This window comes from Seriola dumerili, unplaced genomic scaffold, assembly GCF_002260705.1.
Source record: "Seriola dumerili isolate Sdu_G_001 unplaced genomic scaffold, Sdu_1.0 BDQW01000017.1, whole genome shotgun sequence".
Taxonomy (NCBI): Eukaryota; Metazoa; Chordata; class Actinopteri; order Carangiformes; family Carangidae; genus Seriola; species Seriola dumerili.
Window position 1 is genome coordinate 10,291,323 of NW_019174272.1, and position 22,439 is coordinate 10,313,761.

At 42.6% G+C, this 22,439-nt stretch overlaps 1 protein-coding gene across 1 annotated transcript; it reads left to right on the forward strand.

The window, feature by feature from the left end:
• The first annotated feature begins 372 nt into the window (after positions 1-372).
• On the forward strand, positions 373-22,425 carry LOC111228785 (sarcoplasmic/endoplasmic reticulum calcium ATPase 2-like). Its single transcript, XM_022754821.1, has 20 exons — positions 373-490; positions 1,526-1,543; positions 1,638-1,720; positions 4,411-4,515; positions 5,662-5,800; positions 12,554-12,634; positions 13,497-13,582; positions 13,750-14,214; positions 15,402-15,490; positions 15,723-15,825; positions 16,114-16,245; positions 16,343-16,462; positions 16,571-16,789; positions 16,893-17,228; positions 17,388-17,608; positions 17,724-17,926; positions 18,019-18,104; positions 18,189-18,322; positions 18,428-18,545; positions 19,584-22,425. The coding sequence occupies exons 1-20, from the start codon at positions 373-375 to the stop codon at positions 19,851-19,853; spliced, it is 3,126 nt and encodes a 1,041-aa protein (XP_022610542.1). The 3' UTR covers positions 19,854-22,425.
• The last annotated feature ends 14 nt before the right edge of the window (positions 22,426-22,439 follow it).

Genomic DNA, 22,439 nt, shown 5'->3' on the forward strand with positions numbered 1-22,439 from the left:
GGCACGGTAGCACGCAGGAGGACCGGACCGGGTGAATGCAGTCCTTAACACAGGACACTGCTGCAGACACTTTCCCACCATTTCCGGAGATAAGAGGCTGCTCAGAGTAATCTTCCTCCAGAGAGGGAAGAGGAATTTGGCTCACTCCAAGATTTTTTTCTCCGTAATTCGCGTGAAGAATCTCAACAGTGGCCAGGGGAACACGTTAGACCGCGGTCAGTAGCTTTCGATAGCCACCCGAGTGTGAAAGCACAGCTCTCTGCTGATAAACTCCTTATTCCTTTGAAAGTACTAACAGTTTGAAAGTGCCAGAAGGTGCCATACGGCTGTATCTTTGGGTAACGTTGTGTGGGAAGGAGTCGTCTGTCCGCCATGGAGAACGCTCACACGAAGAGTGTGGAAGAAGTTTACAGTTATTTCTGCGTCAATGAAAGCACAGGACTTTCCCTGGACGAGGTGAAACGACAGAAGGAGAAATGGGGCCTAAACGGTACGACAATTTAAACCATAGATCTCCACAGACGCCGCTGCTGTGAATGAGACACGGCTCAAAAATGTCTTGTCATTGTAACATGGGGCAGTGCGGGCACAGTATTCAGTATATGGGGTAAAAGTCAGCAACACCATCAGCCGGCCGGTGTTACCCGGCTTCATAAAGTGATTTGGCTGACGTCATCACCGGTGACCTCGAGGGTTTCCCATCTCTTACACAGTAACAAATCAGTGATTACTTAGAGGACATTGTAGCATTGTTGAACATGGGGACATTGTAGCGATTCTGGACATGGTTTCAGTGTGTAGCATTGTGTCATGGTAACGCTGTGGACGGTGATAACATTGTTAAACATAACCTCATTGTGACATTGTTGACCGTGGTTGTAAAATATGGTGATATTGTTGAACACAGCAGCCACGCTAATGTTGCTCAAAGTGCAACACCTTGGCGCACGTGCCTGGAGATCCAACAGTTATTTGACACTGAACAGTGGCCACGGGATCACTGGAGTAACCTTATGCGGCTGAGTTAATCTCTCTTGTCCCAGGCCTAAACAGCTGTTTTTAAATTAATACAACCTGGGAGATCATGAAGGTTATACCCACCTCCCATTAAATCACTTTGACCTTTATATTGATTGGAGTTTCCCTATTGTGTAATAAATCTTATTTTATATGCCATAGTTGGAACTTTAAGCCAGATATGTGAATAGGATCTTACAAAACTGCATTACATTATTGCAACATGATTGGTTCTCATTTATACTGACATTTAATGGTTAGACATATCCACACACACCTCCACTACATCACTTCAGGACAAAACCTCCACCATTACACAGTATGTTTTGCACCAACTTGTGTTAGTCTGAGATTTGGCTCTCTTAGCTCTGTTACACAGAACACACTCTTGTTCTAGGAACCAGTTCCCCATCAAGAAACAGGAACTGAGTTTATGTACCACTTACCCACCTTTTCTTTCTTTTTCATCTGTTTCATGTGCCATCCCTGGATTGACTTCGCCCTCTAGAGTTACCAGCTGAAGAAGGTAATCAGTACTGTCACTGTCACTACTGTTACTGTCATTTCATGATAACACCTTTCTGTGATGGATTGTTTTTAACCAACTCCTTCCTCTGCAGGGAAATCTTTATGGGAGCTCGTCGTTGAACAGTTTGAAGATTTACTTGTTCGAATTCTTCTGCTGGCTGCGTGTATATCTTTTGTAAGTATACCTTTTTTAGATTGTTTTTATTTCATGATTTTGGATACAACACAGTCCTGTTGAGAATGCAGGATTTATCACACTATTTTACACCATGTAGACTTAACAACCTCCTCAGCTTGTGACATTATGAATTTATGTCAAGTCTTGACCTGCTGATCTGTTTGATTCTCCCTGTTACTCCCCTATCTTGTTATATCCTCCATGCTGTGTCCAGTAAATGAGAGAGATGATGTACATATGGAATAAAAACCTAAGGGAATCTCAGGACAAGTTACTGCATCCTACAAATAGCTTTCCCTTCCCACCTCTGACTGAAAGAGTGTTTACATTAAGTCAAAATAGCAGATCGGATTATTATTAAGCCCTGTGTGATGAATGGCAGGGGACAGTTTATGTATTGCATAGTGCTGAAGTGTGAACGTCTTCAGTTTGTATAACCTGGCTGAGGTTACACTCGCATATTAGGGAGCTAAACAGCTGAGAAGGCCAGCAACCCATCTGAAGAATGGTGACAACAGCAGTAGCAGCATTGAGTTGCTATCACCATGTGCCAAGTAAGACATCTGAGTCGTCAAGCATGGCTGCTGTGTAATGACTTATCCTGAGCTCGCTTGGGACGCTGTCTTTTGGTGCCAGACACATAAATGTTTGATGGTGGGCTGCCATAATGTAATAGCACCACATCAGCGTGTGTCCGAACGTTTTTAAAAGCAAAATGAAATGAACGTTTTCACACAACAGTAGCACTTTTATTGTTGTAATGTCACATCAAATAACAATGTTTTGTTTCTTTCTGTGATGGATCAAAAACTAGATTTAATGTCTGGCATTGAGCAATGTGTGATTAATTTTTGCAACTTTACTTCTTTCATGTTCTTTGAATCGACTACACGCTACATTAACACATGTCTGAAGAAGATTTTGATAACTGTGTGTGTGTGTGTGTGTGTCGGTGTGTGTGTCCAAGTTGGTATGTAGCGTGCGGTGCCCGGTCAGGTGATACAGAGGTGTCAGTGGCTGCTGTCTGACAGGGGAACAGAGCACCACTCAAGACCAAATTTGGGCCCTCACCCCTCAGTGGGAGGGCTCTCATCAGACAAATGTGCACACCCACCTCAACATAAATATATTAACTCCCATTCTTTAATGTATACTCAAGGAATATGGAAGAAAATCAAAATCAGAAAAGCTAAACCACTGGCTATTGAAGTAGTTTCTCTCATCTAAATCTATAGACTCAATTAAAAGTTGTCTTCAGTTCTGTTTGAATGATTCCAGTTTGTGTCGACAGAAGAGTTATTAAGAGCCTGCCCCTGTTTTAAAAATACATTATTTAATGAGATTAATTACTATAAAGGTTTTTTATCCTTTTGCATGTTAGTCTAAATGTTAGGGCTGAAACAGTTAGACAATTAACTGATTATTTGATGGGCAGAAAAGTAATTTCCAAATGTCATTAAAGTAATTTATAAGGCAGAAATGTCCGTCATTCTCTTGTTCCAGCTTCTCCAGTGTAAGTTTTCTGCTTTTGTCTATTTTTATATAATTGTAAACTAAATATCTTCTGATTTTCGACTATTGGTTGGATAAAACAAAATATTTAAGGTTTCAACTGGGGCTTTTTCACTATTTTCTGACATTTTATAGTATAAATGACTAAGTGATTTATTGAAAAAATAAGTGATAGGTTCAACCATAATGAAAGAGGTTGTTAGTTGCAGCCTTAGTATAGATATGAGAGATGTAAATGTCTTGGCTGTGTTCTGACATACAGTAAGGCACTTTTGAGCCCCGTGCTTTTATACTGTCACCGCTATTAAGAGTTATGTTTGCCATTTAAGTTATGTCATAAAAAGTCTTTGTTGTCCAACGCAGCCAAACACTCGGCTCTTACTGAGGTTGATAACTGAATGACATTATGGGACATTAACTAATTGCTTGTGACACACAGGGTAATTTTAGGACAATTTTCTCAGGGACAACAAGCCAAATGAGACTCCAGGTCAGAAAAATGTAGTATATTTTGCAGGCAGTGAGACATTATAGTATAATATAGGCAAAAGTGTTGAGACCAGTGCTTAAATAATCCATTAGGACATCAGTTTATCACTGCCTGAAATGGAAATGTTAAAGTAGTTCCACTTAATAGAGGTCAAACTGTGTAAATCTGAGTTCTTACAGTCTTCTTGATGGTTGATATAATTGCATCAGGGAATCAAATGCTTATGAATTTCCCATTATTCCTACATATTAAATGGGTTGTCCAGTGTTGGCAGTTAAAAAAATCAATAATTACAAATATCCACAGGAGAATAACAACAGTTTCTCACAGTGAATAAATGTATTGCTAATGTTCCTTAGATAAGTGGTCAGCTGTTAACGACTAAATACTAAAGAAACTTTCGGTTTAGGAAAGGAAAGTGTTCAGTTCAAGTCTGATTTTAACTGGCTTTGATGTCAGGTCTATTTAAGAGATAAAAACCTGTTCAGTTAATTTGAATGCGTAATTTGTGACTGTGTCCGTGCATATCTCTCTTCTATCAAGGATGTGATTTCTCAGCCGTTTATCTGTTATGAACAACTTTGTTTGTTCTTTCATGATTTTTTTATTTAAAAAAAAAAAAAAAAATTTGTTCTGTGAAATGTTTTTAATAGTTAATGCTTGGTTCTTCTCGTACTGTTTTCAGGTCCTGGCCTGGTTTGAAGAGGGGGAAGAAACTATCACAGCCTTTGTGGAGCCTTTTGTAATCTTACTCATTCTTATAGCCAATGCCATTGTCGGAGTGTGGCAGGTGAGAAACTTTGACATCCTGGGACATCACTATTCAAATCCAACGCCATGTCCTTTGTATCTGGGGAATAGGCCTGGAAATCACTGGGGTTTTTTCTTCTAGTTTTATTTCTCCAAATGTAATGCATTTGTATTGAAGTAAGTCAAATTTCATTATACAACAGAATTATGTTTTTTCTGTAATTAGTTGCACATGTTACCTGTTTTTTTGTAGGGGTTGAAACAGACACTCAAGGATAATATCTGAAAACAATAAGCCAGCATTTAAACTCATTTCAAAGCCTTTAAAATGTGATATATTGCCTAAGGTCACCATGCTATTGAAAGTTATTGCCTCTCAGTGTGAGCCTGTATCAACACTGATATTAGCCACATCCATTGCAGTTCAGCACAACAGTCTTCTAATAATTATCTAATCATTATTCAACAAGTTAATCATGCAATCTGATCCAGTGCAATATTATCATGAACTGCAGTGTCCAAAATGTTGAATCAGCCCAGCTCTGACAGAAAGACTTATGTATTTGGATGGCATGAGCCTAATACACTTGGCAGTGAAGTGTATACATCACTCTGAAATGCAGTCACCAGTGACAACAGAAATTAGTGATCTAGAGAGAAGACACAGCTGGAGTTGGGTGGAAATCAATGAGAAGACTTTTGAAAATGCACATAATGGTTCGCTGGTGATGAATTAAATGCATCTATCAGTGTGGCAGCCTGCTGCAGTTTGTTATACTTCACTGCCACTGTAGCTAAACTCTCTCCACTGAAAGTTGTTTTTGTCTCAAAGATGACTTCCTCTTGAAAAGGAACAGCCCCGAAGTTGTCCTCTTGAATCTCACCAACATATGAGGCTGGTTTATTTACTTATTTTTAAAACGTGTGGGCAGTCCGCTCTGAGTGATGTTGTGTTGTTGCTGATGAAGATGCCGGTGAAGGAAAAATTGAAAAACGTCAAGAGGCAGAAAATGATGTGATTTATAGTCCAATTTTCCATATACTTAACACCTCAATGTCCCCAAGCCCAACCTGATTAAACAAACATTGCACTCAGAATTGGGAGTGCCTGTTATGTTCAGTCCAGTAGAACCAAGAACAGGCAACTCAGAAGTGATGGCACTAAATGTTGTTTTCACCTCACCAGGAACGCAACGCTGAGGATGCCATTGAGGCACTTAAAGAGTACGAGCCTGAGATGGGGAAAGTGTACCGGCAGGACAGGAAGACTGTGCAGAGGATCAAGGCCAGAGACATCGTGCCTGGTGACATCGTAGAGGTTGCTGGTAGGTTGACATGCTCTTGATTTTGTGCTTGTTTAAACGGACACGACTCTGTTGCTTTTGTTATTGTTTTAACTTTATTCTAAAATAATACTGTTGTTGCTTAGATTGTACCACCAACTAACTGAGATGTGAAAAGGTTTAGATGTTGGTTTCATATGTAGACTCCTCAGGCCCAGGGAACATCTGGATATCACATGAACCAGACTGGAACAAACCTTGAAATTCAGAGATTTGGCAATTTAATGCCACTGCAGCTTCTATCAAGAATAGTTTGTTTGGCTGTGAAAGAGGGTATTTGTCCATATTCAGTTTTTTTGGACATCAAAGAGATCTGGTGTTCTTCATATGATAGTTCCTCGCCTGCGTTTCACTGAGCCTCAGATAAAGCAGACTGTTGACAGATCAAATGAGACCAGGTATGGTCATGGATCACATTTAGCACAAGCTCAAGTTGAAACCCCCCCCCCCCCCATCCCCAAGTGCCACTGCAGAGGTGACACACCCTGCAAGAATAATGTATTTTGAGATGTTCTTATTAACCCAGGGTCACAAAGGGTGTGTGTGTGTGTGTGTGAGTGTGTGAAATGAATGCTACTGCATCGTCACAGTTCGTCCCATCTCAACAGATTTCCTCCTCATGCAGTATGTGAGCTGAGCCCTGGAGTGATTCATGCAGCTGAGGTCCAGTCAGCGTATTTCAGCAGCTGAAATCCTGAGGATGTAAAGCTTTGATTTTTTTTTTTTTTTTTTTAAAAAGAGTGCTGTTTCCCTCATGGCACAGACACATACATAATTCTGCAGAGGGATGAACAGAGGCGGATGTGTTGAGGACTGCTGGAGTCCTTAAAACACTAGCGTTATCTTGATACTCTGTTTAACCCTAAGCCGCTGAAGTGATGCATAGTTTTTCTGTATATAGTGGTAGGTTTTATTTTTAGCTGTCATAGGCCATTTAGATTATGGAATGCAGTATTTATAGAGGCAGTGACAGTCGTGAAGATGACAGGTGTCTGGTCCCACCCCTTGCATGCCCCTCCCATCCTGCTCTGGGAAACATTGATACAGTGCGGTGACGTGGGACAGTGTTCAGCAGGACTCCTCAGTAACCTTGACAAGGGCAAATGGAGCAGGACTGCACAAGTCTTTAATGTACCATTTATTTCTGTTTTAATGTGTTTATATACTGTATATAATTAGTTTTCGGTTGACAGGGCTAATCATAACATTTTGATTACGAGTTGCAAAAGAAGCTAAGCATGGAGAGCTTAAATATTAGGCTCAAGTTTAAAGATAAACTTGTGAGTCAGATGCACTTTCCTCTTGCATATTAGAGACCTAGTTATTGAAAAACTCTTGATGAAGGTAGCTGGAGGCTTTGCTGTCAGTAGCTTGAGGCTTACTCAAAAAAGCAGCCCAGCAAGCAGCAAAACCGGATGTTTTATCCTGCAGTCAGGAGACTTCAGGCTTCAGCTTACCTCCCAAATCCTCCAAATATCTTTTACAATGCTTTCTGTCAGGCTCCTTTTTTTTTTTTTTTTTTTTTTATGAATAATATTTCCCTGAAGCTCCAAAGTGACCCCTGCCATGCAGAGGAGGAGTGTGATGACGCAGATGCCGGCCGGCCGGCTGCTGAGCCGAGGTAGAGGACACAGAGACAAGTCCTCTGTGGCTACTTCAGCCGTGAGAAGAATAGCCTGCAGCCAATTTGTGCTGCTCCCTTTCAGGGCCCTGCTGTGGGTTTGAATGCTGCCTCCTACTCACACCCCCCATCACTTTATCAGCCTCACAGTCGCACACTCACTGAAATATGTTTAATGTCATGGAAATAACATCCTCTGTAATGCATTTCTCAGACTTTTATCTAAAATAGATCATTTAACGCTTTAGTTTTTTTTTTTTTTTTTTTTTTCCAAATCTGATCTGTGCTGGTCTCGGTCCAGTCTGCTCTCCTCTGGAGTTCTTTGACCGCTCTTGTCGGAGTGATAAAATACTTGTTCACAACAATGCAGCTCAGCCAAATCATGCAGTGGTACATCACAACTAATCCATGGTTTGTTCCAGTAGTTATCTCACTGACATTCAGGTCAGTGAGTTTGCCTGAATAGTTTAGATTCAGAAATTGGCACTAATGATCCACCAGGTTTTTACTGTGATCTAGATTGGTGCATGTTTTAGGAGAGGCAAGTGCCAGCAGCCAAAATCTGATAAAGAATTACCTTGCTCCATTTAACTAACTCCTAAAACTGGTGTTAGCTGATCACGTGTGGTTCACTAGCTCCTTCCAGGGGGTTTTAAGGCTCTCTCATAAGAAAGCGCTCACTGTATAGCTGCCAGTTTAGATTTTGGTGTTGAGAGCTTGCAGATTTGGACGTTGGCCTTTTCTCAGAGCAGCAGAGCTCAGTGGGTTTGTTCTCTGCTGCCTGTGAAGTTGTGGAGTCTGGTAGTGACGGGGGCTAGTGTGGGGGGCAGCGTACGGGGGAGGATCTCTCATCAGCTCTCATTGTGTTGGAGAGAGATGACCTTATAGGGAAGCGCTTTGTGGGTAACCGTCCCACCCCGCCATGTTCAATGCACAGCGACCCTACCCATCAGCACCCGCAGCCTCCACTAAGATTCCAGACACCATGGATAGTATGTGGCATTTAATGTGGTCTGGCAAGCGTCGTTGCCACTGAGGGACTGTCTTTTGGCAAAGGTTCCTGACTTGTCAGCAAGACGGAGAAAAATGGCCTCATCTTGCCAACCAGGGAATCAGGCTTTAACAATGCAAAAACCTCACATGTAGTGAAGTCCTGCTGAAGGGCAGAGAGGTTTTCATTCAGACCAAACAGTGAAGGTGCTGATCGGTGACAGAGAGAGAAAGTATGCATGTAAAGTTCTGCATAAACAATATCTGTAAACACATAAACTCCACTGTACCAGTCATGTAGTGCACTGACTGCTGGGAATCCATGCTGAGCTGTAAGGTTACAGCCCAAGAAAGGTTTTACTGAGGGACCACTACTGACAGTGTTAAGACATGAGAAGAATGTCCACCTCTGTCCTGTCGTTTGCAGTTTTTTTTTTATTGAACCAAAAAGTCTACACTTAAACTCACATCTACATTTTAATGTCTTATGGCTGCAAGAACACGATAGACAAAGTGTTTTTGTTTTGTTTGATATTTATATTGCACTACATTCACTGTGCTAAAATTTTTTCTATAATGCCTTCCTGCTTTCACAATATGTTTTTCTCTGTCACCACAGAAGTCCAAAGTCCAGACTCTAATTTGTTTGCAGTGTATATGTGTGGGCTGTGGTGAATGCTCTTTTAAAAGGTCAGTGTAGTGTTTGGAGTCTTGATTTTGATTCCAACCCAGAATTGATTGTGTCTTGCTTAGCCTACATGTCATTTTTTTTTTTTACTTCACTCTATTAAACTCCCAGTTAATTTTGACAGTAGTTTTAATGCTCCCAGTCCTGGGACAAGTTTTGTTACTATGGCAACAGAAACAGTTGCTTGCTATGTGGAGGCCCAGCCTGCTGCTTCTTAAGATTCATAGCAGACGAAGGAAAAGCAGAGATCTCAGGGAGACAGTGAGGAGATGGTGCTTACATTACTGAGGTCGTAGGTGCGGATCAACTCCCAAAGTCAGCTGACATGTGTTCACTAGTCAAGAAACTAGTCGGCTGTTGGTAAATATTGTCTCCCAGCAGCCGGCTGCTAACTAAACATTACTTACCCTGCTCTTGTTTGCTCATAAAACAGTGAAACTCACTTGTGACTTTGGCCATTTACTAACACTGTGGCAAAAAACTAGGACTCCTGCACTCAACCTATACATGCATCTAAAAACACACTTGTGATATAGATAAGAGAGTAGAAGGTAACGCCCTAAACAAAGCCTCATTTGCAGGAAGAAGTTAATCAGTTTTATTTCACTATTGATTGTGATGAGTCATGGTAACATAGATTCTCTGGTGTACCTGGCTGCCAAAGGTTAGAAGGAAAAAAATCTACATTGGTAGAGCAAACAGTCGAAGGTTTTATCTGTTTTGTTTTTTTTTTTTAAATAATACATCCATCTGGACATTGCATTACTGTACACATGTAAATAAGGGCTGAACAATTAATCATAATATTATTGAAATCACAATATGGTTAAGTGTAATATCCAAATTACAGGAGTTTCAATTTTTTTGATAAAGGTAGGATATGTCACAACAGACCATAAATGAAACATTGTGGTGCTATAGCGATGCACTGGCCTTCAAATCATATTCTCCAGATGTAAAGTTTGTTTGCTATAAGACCCAACAAAAATCTTTTTTTTTTTTTTTTTCTGCAAAAATGACTGTTCTAACTGAAATCATGACTCATATCGCAATTAAAATATGTACCAAAATCATCACAACATGATTTTCTATTGTTCAGTCCAAATGTAAATGCAGCCAGTGAGTTAATCAGTAGGAGCTGCGTTGGAAAGCTGCTGGACGCTTCACCCGTTGACCGTTCTGAAATTGCCCTCTCAACATGACAGAAGGTCAGCCTTTTGTTCAGCTGCCATCAGCACATGTATCTTCCTGGCCGGCCCTGAGGAAGCCTGGCCTGCCGAACTGCACGCCGTCACCTAATACACGGCGGAGCCAGGTGCCAGTCACCACTGACGGCTTCGGTTCAGTTGCCGCCTTGCCTGCTGTTGAAAGGTCTGTTTTATAAGGCACCTCTGGGAGTCATACTGGGTGCAATGTATCACAAGGGCCGAGCTTTTGTCACTCTAAAATTTGTGGACTGTGTGACCTGTTGGCAGGCGCAAAGGTTAAAAAGTGGTCATGCCTGAGGAGATGCTTGGACTGCTACCAAGTAGGATGTTGACACAAAGGGACAGATGATATACACACACTTCATCAAAGCAGGTCTGCAGTTTAACACAGCCTCGGGACAATTCCAGTGTCTCAGTGTCACACAGTTTTCACACTAAGCACTGGCTTCTTTATATGAGAACAACCACAAGCGCCATTATAAGAAACCTGTCCCTCTAGCCTTGTGTCTTGGCTCAGCACTCTCTCAGAGTAGTATTTCTTCAAAAGTAATGACTTAGCACAGGAAGCGTTGCACAACCATCTAGCATGTAATTGTAAAGCTTTTTGGCTCCTAAAGAAAACATTTCACTTTTTGTTCCTGTGGCGCAGCTAAGGTTAATCTTTTTAATCTCTTTAAGGGATGAGGCTCGTTTCCCTTAAAGAGAGTTGCTATGAGATGGGTTTCTGTATTCAATGCAGGAGCAAGATTCATCCATGCCATCAGGAGGTTAGCTCTAGTCTTAATTTGGTTGTAAATGACCCGGGCCTGCATTGTTCCATCTGTGAGCGAGGGTGCGTGACCTTCCCAGAAGTGAAGCTTCCACTGCGCCCGTTGTTTCGGGTTCAAACGGTTTAAAGATGCAACTGAGCTCAACATTAGTCCTTCTCAGAAAAGCTGTCACTGTGTGTCTTGATTGGCCAATGCCTGCTGACAGATCAGAGTTCCTGGCACTACTGTCAGGACATCAAATGAGTTGACAGTTATCCAACTTCTCACAGGGTCGTGTGTCACAGTGAGAAGTCGACACTCGTGGAGCAAGAGTGTTGAAATGCATGTAACTGTAAAAGGCTGTACATTAATTTGGACATGTGTGAAAATGTAGACATGGATTAGTGAGGTGAGACGGGATTGTGATGACTTATATTCCTAATGTCTAGACTTTAAAAGACTTTGAGGTGATGTGGAGACCCAGACTTTGTCTCCTTGTCTCTTTCTGTGCCGGGGCAATGATGAGGAAACAGCTGCCATCATACGGCCGCATTTAAACCTGATCACCACATTGGGGAACATATTGAAATGCTTTTCCCATTTTTGGCTGCATGTATTGTTGGTCCCATTGCTATTTCCCCCTCCCTTCCCTCAAGGGCATGGGGGGTTTTGGATTACTGTTCGTGTTTCCTCAAATGGGAATCTTGACATTGGTATGTTTTTATCAAATCTTTCTCTGCTCATTTCCAGTTTGAGTTTTCACTTCAGCTTGGTCTTGATGTTTTGTTAGATTCTCAGATATTTGTTAGACTTGTTTGGGGATTAGATTCTAACTATACCACCATCCTGGCTGGAGTGTTTTTGTAATAATCTGACACAATTTGCATTTTTAACTAAGTAGGCCTATATGTAGACTACGCCCACAGAACTGTGCCATAGCCTGAGCCAGTTCCCCAGTTTCCATTGCCTTTATGTACCATTAGGAAGCTGAATTGGGTCACTGCAATTTCGATGTACCCAAATTGGCCTTTTCCTTTGAGACAGGCCTTTTATGGCTCACAAGTCCTTCATTTCCTCCTCTTTCTTTGACTCTCCTTCTCTCTCCCTACAGCGATGGCAACACCGCTCTGCTGTTGTTTGGCACAGCAACCATCCCATAATGAGCCGTGCTCCATCAGTTTAGTTTACACTAATGCTGAGTTACTGCCTGCAGAAAATAGACAATATCTCATCTGTTAAATCTTCATTTAGTCTGAGCACACACTAACAGCTCTGTGCAGTTCACTATACAGCTGGAGTCAAACCTCCAGTGTTTGGCCATTGTGTAATATGACAGTTTGACATCAGCTTTCAGCCACAGACTTTATTTAAAATAATTTGAACTGCTTTGTTTTATTTCCAATAGATTTTATATCATGTTTTTAATGTTTTTGTTATTTTTATTTGATGTCTTTTTCATGTGAATCTGTTTTCTGATAGTTGGAGACAAGGTACCTGCTGACATCCGAATCTGTTCAATCAAATCAACAACCCTGAGGGTCGACCAGTCCATTCTGACCGGTAAGGCATTTCTATAAAATTATGTCCCTCTGCCATTTTTATCAATTCAATTCTCAGTTTCTCCTGATAACATGGATCTTAAAAATGAAAAATAGATTTATTGATTAGTTTGCTTTCCAGCTGTGATGGGTTTTTTTAAACTATTATTCTTATTGCACGCTTACCTTTTTACCACAGCCTGTCACTGTGTTTGTTATTCAGTAATAAGTAGAAAGTCACACAGGTTTAAAGCTAAAGACTAAGATGTCAGCTATGTCTTACTTAATGAGGCTGCTCATTGTTGCATACAAAGGCTTAAACGTCACCACCCAGCCCTGTTGGTGCTGTGTACCATATCAGTGAAGTAGTTTTCAGATATGACCTCTCCCTTCCTAAATTATAGCTTTTGCTGCTATGAGCAACGTGGATTAAAAATGCAGTTGTAACCAGCACACACTGAGTTCAATGTGTTTTTATTTGAGGCTTCAGGGAGGTTTTATTTCATACTGAAGATGGATCTTTGATATAAAACATTACTCAGCTGTGAACTCATTTTAAACTCTCCACTGATGCTCCGTTTCTTTCAAAATAATAGCACACAAGATTAATGGATCAATCCAGAATTGCAGGGTGATCATGAACAAGATCATTTGAAGTGGCTGCAGAATGAGCCCAGAGGTGTATCATGAAGCAGTTTCCAATTATCGTGTGTGTGTGTGTGTGTGTGTGTGTGTGTGTGTGTGTGTGTGTGTGTGTGAGATCAGTGAGGCAGCATGAATGATCAGCACCATAGATCTCTCTGTAGAGATAATTGGCTGTGCTTTGTTCCGTAGATCATCTCATGCAAACTGATTTAACCTGATACCTTGTGTTGTCTTTGTAGGTGAATCCATCTCTGTCATCAAACACACCGACCCTGTGCCCGACCCACGTGCTGTAAATCAGGACAAGAAGAACATGCTTTTCTCTGTAAGCTCAACTCTGGTGGACAAGTTATCACACATCCTGTTGATGTCCTTTAACTTGTTTGTTTAGTTTCTTTCAATTTCCTGGAAAAACCCGCTCCTGTTGTTATTTGAAGATGTGAGATCTTATCGAATGTACTTGAGCCAACATGTATATACTTGTTCATTCAGGGTACCAACATTGCTGCTGGGAAGGCTGTGGGTGTGGTTGTGGCCACTGGCGTTAACACTGAGATTGGTAAGATCCGTGACGAGATGGCAGCCACCGAGCAGGAGAAGACCCCCCTGCAGCAGAAGTTGGATGAGTTTGGCGAGCAGCTGTCCAAGGTCATCTCCCTCATCTGCGTTGCTGTGTGGATCATCAATATCGGACACTTCAACGACCCCGTCCATGGAGGCTCCTGGATCCGTGGGGCAGTCTACTACTTCAAGATTGCCGTGGCGCTGGCCGTGGCCGCCATCCCCGAGGGTCTTCCTGCAGTGATCACCACCTGCCTGGCTCTGGGCACTCGCCGCATGGCTAAGAAAAATGCCATCGTCCGCAGTCTGCCATCTGTAGAGACCCTGGGCTGCACTTCTGTCATCTGCTCTGACAAGACGGGAACCCTGACCACCAACCAGATGTCTGTCTGCAGAGTGAGTCATACACACAAACTCTTGGTGCACTGCTGAACAGTTAGGTAGTTGGTGCTTTGTCATCGTTGTTGTTGCTGCCTGTTGTTTGGATAAGGTGACAGCAGTTAGAGAGACTGTGACTGTGGACGTCTCTTCCAATACATTAGTCAGCTAAAATGGTAATACAGTTTGTGCAAACAGTGAGAGTGGAGTATTCCTTGTGATCAGGTATCCAGGTTATTAAACAAGACGGCAGCATGCTGCAACTCCTCTAATCTACATTGAGCTGTTGGATGACTTGCAGAGCTGCTGTTGCATAACTGACCTTGCGTCACCGAGCTGCAAAGCAGTCAGCCTGTAGTTCCTTTCTCTCTTCCTCTCTCTGTGAGTGGCACCCTGGTGCTACTTGGCTCCACATTGAGAAGACATTTCAGCATTTATAAAGTTTAATCCTCCTTTGTTGCCTGTTCAGTGTTTTCTCAGAACTTTGGCAAAGCCTGAATTAGACTTGTGACAGTTTTTTTTATCAAACTGTTGTTTGGCTCTCTGTTTTCTTTGTTTTGTTTGGGCTGCATGTTGTGGAGGCCTTGATTAAATACAATACTGCAATTACTGCTGTTTTTCTGTGGTTCATAGTGACTCACAGTGAAACATATATTAACCGCTGAAAAGAGAAAATATTTGCACCATGCAATTATTTCAAATATATATTTGTCTCCAACATATTTTAATGAAAATTTCCGATTGCCATAACCTCTGTTACTTTGTGTTACTGTGTGTGTGTGTGTGTGTCTGTGTCTGTGTCTGTGTGTCTGTTTGTGTGTGTGTCTGTGTGTCTGTTTGTGTGTGTGTGTGTGTGTGTGAGAGGATGAAGCTTCTTGGCACTGCAGCTTCTTCCTTTTGGGCACAGCTTCTCTCTTTACTCAGGCTCACTGGCAGTTTCTTCTGTTTACTTTTGGAGAGAAACTAAACACCCTTCTCTCACATTAGGCAGACGGCCACCCAGCCGAGCCCTCACAGAGTCACTCTCTGTAACACTGCAGGCTAATTATTCTCCATCCACTCTGGGTTTCTGTGGTTTCTGCTGCCACCTGCTGTGACAGTAAAGAAACTGGAAGCTGATACAAGAGTTATCATGGCATTAAAAGATGTGTGCTTTGGGGAAAAAACTCTTTTGTTTTTGTCCCATCTGCCCCTTTGATCTCCAGATGTTCACCGTCAACAAAGCCGAAGGTGACAGCTGCTCTCTGTCCGAGTTCACCATCACAGGTTCTACCTACGCACCTGAGGGAGAAGTGTGAGTACTTTACAGCTGACTCTGCAAATCCAGATGAAAGCTGAAATATCTCATTTAATTTAACGGTAGGGGAATTGTAGGTTAAAGGGAAAATATAGGGTTATAGATGATATTTAAACCTGCAGACACTTGAATGGAGACGACAGAAAGGAGAATTGGAGAATGTTTCTGTTTCTGTTATATCAAGTACACACAAACACTCGCAGGCTAAATACTCTGTGCTTACCCTCAGGTACCAGGATGGAAAACAAGTGAAGTCTTCCCAGCATGATGCTCTGGTTGAACTGGCTACCATCTGTGCCCTGTGTAACGACTCCTCCCTGGACTTCAATGAGGTCTGAACCCTGCCTGCTTCTACCGTTACGTCACAAGTGTACAGTGTACTACTTTACAATAGGATTTTTATTCCCTTTCTTAAGGACTTTACACAACAGCAATGCAAAGTTACAGCGCTGCAATACATGGTGTAAATTAGTCATATGTATGAAGATTCAAACGAAAACCAATTGTGATAAAATACGTTCACTCAAATAAGAAAAATTAAAAAAAAAATATTTATAATAAATAGAACAAAATAAAAATTAATATAAAAAAAATATAATAAAGCATTTTTGATGTCTCAGGTGAAGGGTGTGTACGAGAAGGTCGGCGAGGCCACAGAGACCGCACTGACCTGTCTGGTGGAGAAGATGAACGTCTTCGACACTGAAGTCCACAACCTGTCCAAGATTGACAGAGCCAACGCCTGCAACTCGGTGAGTGACAGCAACTCCCTCACCTGCTCACACTGCACATTTCCACTGCTCCCACTCAGCAGCTTCTCTCACCCTGTCTGTCCTTTTGTGTGATCAGGTGATCAAGCAGCTGATGAGGAAGGAGTTCACCCTCGAGTTCTCCAGAGACAGGAAGTCCATGTCTGTCTACTGCACCCCCAACAAGTCTCGTTCATCCATGGGCAAGATGTTTGTCAAGGTACGCTGAAAGAAACATGAAGCAGGGACTTGTTGACAGCGTTGCTTTTGATGCCCGACAGTCTTCTACCATGTTATGAATATTTTATTCCTCTGTTCTTCCCCACAGGGCGCCCCAGAGGGAGTCATTGAGAGATGCACTCATGTCAGAGTTGGAAACAGCAAAGTTGCCCTCAGCAAAGAGATCAAAGAAAAGATCATGTCTGTGATCCGTGAGTACGGGACAGGTCGTGACACCCTAAGGTGCTTGGCTCTGGCCACAAGAGACAGCCCACCCAAAATGGAGGACATGATTCTGTCCGACACCGCCAAATTCTCGGAGTATGAGGTGAGTGTTCACTTTCTGGTACAGTTGTTGGGTGTTTGCTGTAATTTGCTGTATTCTGTGCAGTACCAAACATTGAGTCATGTCTTTGTCTCTCTGTGTCCAGTCCGACCTGACCTTCGTCGGCTGTGTCGGCATGCTTGACCCTCCCAGACAGGAGGTGGCCGCCTCCATCATGCTGTGCCGCCAGGCCGGCATCCGCGTCATCATGATCACCGGGGACAACAAGGGCACAGCTGTGGCTATCTGCCGCCGCATCGGCATCCTCACCGAGGAGGACGACATTGAGCGCATGGCCTTCACCGGACGAGAGTTTGACGAACTCTCACCGTACACTCAGCGGGAGGCGGTGACTCATGCTCGCTGCTTCGCCCGCGTTGAGCCTTCCCACAAGTCCAAGATCGTCGAGTTCCTGCAAGGATTTGACGAGATCACTGCGATGGTATGAAGTCTGGAAGCTGTTCTGGGTTTCTTACAGTGATCATTATTACAGACAAACATTTTGCTTCTTTATTTTGCTTTGTTGGACTTGCATCATGTGCAGATTTGCTGGTGTCGCAGAACAGGGAGGGGCTCTCAATAACAAAAGGTTTGTCTACAGACAGGTGATGGAGTGAACGATGCCCCTGCTTTGAAGAAGGCAGAGATCGGCATCGCCATGGGCTCTGGCACTGCCGTGGCCAAGTCAGCCTCTGAGATGGTCCTCGCCGACGACAACTTCTCTTCCATTGTGGCCGCCGTTGAAGAAGGCAGAGCTATTTACAACAACATGAAGCAGTTCATCAGATACCTCATCTCGTCCAACGTGGGAGAGGTGGTTTGGTGAGTCTCCTCAGGAGCAGATGACTGTAGAATTGTTTTTATTTTGGTGCATAACATTTAAAAGGATGGACAGCTTATTGCAGGGTTTTCTAATTGGAGTCATTTCTTCTGAAAGCATCTTTCTCACTGCTGCGCTGGGTTTCCCTGAGGCTCTGATCCCAGTTCAGCTGCTCTGGGTCAACCTGGTGACAGATGGCCTCCCTGCCACCGCCCTCGGCTTCAACCCCCCAGATCTGGACATCATGGAGAAGCCTCCCCGCAACGCCAAGGAGCCCCTCATCTCTGGCTGGCTCTTCTTCAGATACTTAGCCATTGGAGGTTTGTTGTAATAGCATCAGGAGGGCCTTTAATCTGCCTTCATGCAGTTTGATAAGTTGAGTCATTTGATAATGCTGTTACTTTGGTCTCAGGCTATGTGGGTGCTGCCACAGTGGGAGCCGCTGCCTGGTGGTTTACAGTCTCTGACGATGGACCTCAACTCACTCTGTACCAGCTGGTAAGTCTGCCCGTCTGAGAAACTGTCCTTCAGCTCCCTCAACTCTCTGCCTCCCCCCTCACTCTCCTGCACTCCTCCCCACAGAGCCACTTCCTCCAGTGCGGCCCGGAAAACCCCGAGTTCGACGGCCTGGACTGCCACGTGTTCGAATCGCCCTACCCCATGACCATGGCCCTCTCTGTGCTCGTCACCATCGAGATGTGCAATGCTCTGAACAGGTAACCGCCTCTCAGAGTGGAAACGCTCTCATCAAAGAACCGTTTGCTCTCAGAAGATGGAGAGCGAACTGTACAATTGAACCACCTGTGTTCTCTCCTGTCCAGTCTGTCAGAGAACCAGTCCCTGCTGCGGATGCCTCCCTGGGAGAATGTTTGGCTGCTGGGGGCCATCTGCCTCTCCATGTCCCTCCACTTCCTCATCCTCTATGTGGAACCTCTGCCTGTGAGTTTAGCAAAAGCAGTTTGTTGAATTTTGATTGAAGTGATTTTAAAAATAAAAGTCAGACAGGAGCTGGCTGCTTGCTGGTCCAGCTGGTGACTCCTTCAGGTTCATGAGTTATGTGGGTCTTTCTGCCCCCTTGTGGTTGTCAGGCTTCACTACAGTTTTGTAATGGAGATGAGTGAAAATTTCTTGAATTTAAAATTGACTACATCTCACAAGCTCTTAATTTTCTAGATTGAACTGTCATCACTTGATCTCCTTTCTTTTTGTAATACCTCTGCGCTAAAGAGATTTTAAGGCATCGTAGAGGGAGAGAGGGGTACGACATAACAAATGTCCCTAGCTGGAGTCAGACCTGAGACACTCTGATCACAGTATATGGTATGAATCTTAAAGGAATTGTTTGACATTTTGGGAAATATTGTTATTTGCTTTGATATTAACCGTACAGATGTGAGCATGATGTCAGTCTTTCATCTCAATCTGTGCAAGAAAGAACAGGTGTATTCAAGGGCCGAACAATTAATCAAAAACCATTGAAATCGAAATATGGTTGACTGCAGTATCCAAGTCACAGGAGCTGCGATTATCTATGATAAGGCTCAAATGTTTCACAACATATCATAAATGAAGCATTGTGGAGCTACAGAGACGCCCCCGTCCGACGAATCATATTCTCCAGACATAAAGGAACATGCTTGTTTGGTATAAGCCAAAACAAAAATCATCATCATTTTTAATATTTTTTTCAGTGAAAATGAACACTCAGCTGAAGTCGTGACTCATACCACAATCACAATCTGTGAAAATAATCGAAATATTATTTTTGCATATATTTCAGCCTTTCTGTATTCCCAAAATGTCAGACTGTTCCTTTAGCTACCGAGCCAATAGACGCCATTCACCATTATGGTGCTGGGATGTGACAGTGACACTGTAGAGGTTTATCTCCTCTCATAAACAGCGCATACATGTATAATCCTGTGCAATTAAAAGGCTGTAACGTTCAATCACGGCTGCCGTCGCTCTCTCTCCCAGGTCATCTTCCAGATAACCCCTCTGGACACAACCCAGTGGATGATGGTGCTGAAGATCTCCCTGCCAGTCATCCTGCTGGATGAGCTGCTAAAGTTTATGGCCAGGAACTACTTGGATTTTGGTAAACAGCTTGAGAAACCAGCCGGCAAAGGCTGCTCTCTGTCTGCATGTGCTGATGGCATCTCCTGGCCCTTCGTGGCCATCTCCCTGCCTCTGGTGCTGTGGATCTACAGCACTGACACTAATGTGTCCGCCATGTTGTGGCCCTGACTGACTCCAGTACACCCTCCCCCTGTGCACCAGTGTGAAGTGGACATTAACACACACATTTAACACAGTTACAGTAACTCAGAACAACTTACAGTCAACACTTGCGCCCCCTTCTGACAGCCTGTCTGCTGGCAGATCTTTTGTATTTAGGACATTTTCACCATTACATATTTTTGGGATGGGGGAGGGGCCGTGGGTTTAGTCATTGTTTAATGACTTGACTGACATTATGTCCTTATGTTTTATTTCACCATCACGCTTTTCTCTCTTTTGATCCCCTGTTTTGAACAGTTAGAGATGCCCACCGTGTTGGAGCTGTGTGTTGAGCTGTACAGAGAATTTACACTATTTTATAATAATTAATATTTTGTAATTTTTGGGAGGGGCTGTTGGGACAAGATTGTTGGGTGTGAAGAGGATGTAAACGTGAGGACCGTATACTACAATACTTATTCTGGGGCAAAGACTTGAATCTATTTGCCCCAGCACCAATCTCTATAGTCATTCTTTGAGCTCCATGCATCTTGGTCATTCATTATTTTCTGCATTAGGCAGAGCACAGCTACCTCAATGCTGTTAATATCCACATTACTACCCATCTGTCTTAACTATCATTTTATAGACTATCATTTGAAGTGTTGAGGTAAGCACCAGTTTGTTTTGCTGTAGAGACAAATGCCCTCACACACATTTTAATGTTTAATATATTTTTCTTTTCTCTGTTATTGGAGGGAGTAGGAGGGGGATGGAGTTATGTCCCCAGTGTTGTTCAGAGCATTTTTTGATACAGCCTGTTGTTAAATTTATTTACTTGAAGCAAACACATTTGTCTTGATTTTCTTTTCTTTTTTTCAAGTTTCATTTTTGAGATTCAGTCTCAACCTTCAGTCTTAATTTTGCATCTTAATCTTTATAATGTATGTAAAATGTGCACATACTGTACCTGAATATGTAAAACGGCACCAAGAAGCTGTTAGTCTTATCAGCTGAGCACAACATGGACAGTTCACCGGGAACTGAGACCTCTGAAAGGCTGAAATGACCCGTCATTGGAAGAGTCTGTATATCTGTACATAGCACACAAAGTAGAATCTCTGTATAGATTTTTTTTTTTGTTGTTGTTGTTGTTGTTGACAAATTGCTCCATAGCTTCACACTAGTTTTCTTAAGCGTGGTCTTAGCCTCCCTGCATGACTGCTCCAGTAATCCCAGGCCTGTGAGTGCTGAGGTTTTTTTCTTTTAGTTTCAAAGCTAACATTTGTTTCTTCCAATGCCTTCCACCTGTTAACCTGCAGAGTGAGTACACTTTGACCTGCATGCCAACTACTAGCATTCTCATCTGTATGTGGTTGCACACACAGCTTTTACAGTCTGCAGCTGCTCGTATGAAAATGACAGCAGTAACGGACGAGCAGTTTGTAAACGTATAAATTAAATGGTACAAAAGAGGAGAGAATGTAGATGTTTGAGTTTGTGTTGAAATGTCTTCAATGTCACCAAGTGCCAGGTACATGCTGAGGAGAAATATGAGCCTTTTGCTTTTTAAACTGGCACAGTGTCACTGGTGCTGGTTGTTTCTGATTGTAGACTGGCAGCATGTTTGGGCACCTTACATAGAGGGTGACCTTTAAGTGCCCACACTACAGGACTACATTACAGGACATGGTGTTATTGTTTTATTTATTTCTTTTGTCCTGATCTTCTGCTTGCCCACAGCATGACCCTTTATTGAAAACCAGTATTGATGAATCCAAAAATTATTTGCCGCTCAGATGCTTTTACTTTGGCCTGTGATTCCTGTGTCCGTTGATTTGATTCTTCCTTTCTTCTTTTTCTTTGCAGCAAAGGCCAAGTAAGCCCCACCTCTACTCTAAATTACTTCCAGAAACTTTGGTTTTGTTTTGTGTTGTGCATGTGTGTTGTGGGCTGCACATCTTACAGGAGCTGCATGTCAGTTAAGTGATATGAAGACAGGGGCTCATAAAGTTCATACATCCTTTTTATAGAATGGCCATAAATAAATGTCTGATGAAAACTAGCCAATCCCACCTCATCAGTCCTTCCATTCTCCTGCATGAAGAGCCTTAGATTGACACAATCCTCATGCCATCTTTTTAGACTAAGATCTTAGTACTGTGTACAGTAAATTGTACATTACTCCATGGTGCATGTCTGCTCAATCAGCCATCTGTTTTACCAGACTTGTGTATTAGACAATGTATAGTACTGGTAAATAGAATAGACGTTCGTCAGATTAGTACAAATGTTAAATAAGCTCAAAAACACAGTTCATCTTTCCTAAGGAAATACTTTTATGGGATATTTAAAAAACCAAACAGACTTGTTTTTTTGCTTTGCACTGAGATGTGCAACATGTTTGGAGCAGATTTTGCCATATCTTGAAGGCAGACGTGCAGCGGTGCAGCGATGCACACGTTTTACTATGAGAACGGCAGGCAGTCCCTCGATTGGCATTTTTTGCCAAACTGCTGTACTGTATTTTCAGAGATGATTGTACAATGTATCACATGAACTTTGGTTTCAGGTAAATAAAACTGTCATACATTATTTACTGAATGTTTTTCC

What these genes read in the sequence shown, in the direction of transcription:
- LOC111228785 (XM_022754821.1), top strand. Translation starts at nt 373, where the DNA reads ATGGAGAACGCTCACACGAAGAGTGTGGAAGAAGTTTACAGTTATTTC. An exon ending in TACGCACCTGAGGGAGAAGT is followed by an intron (nt 15,491 to 15,722) that starts GTGAGTACTTTA and finishes GCTTACCCTCAG; the next exon opens with GTACCAGGATGGAAAACAAG. An exon ending in TGGGCAAGATGTTTGTCAAG is followed by an intron (nt 16,463 to 16,570) that starts GTACGCTGAAAG and finishes TCTTCCCCACAG; the next exon opens with GGCGCCCCAGAGGGAGTCAT.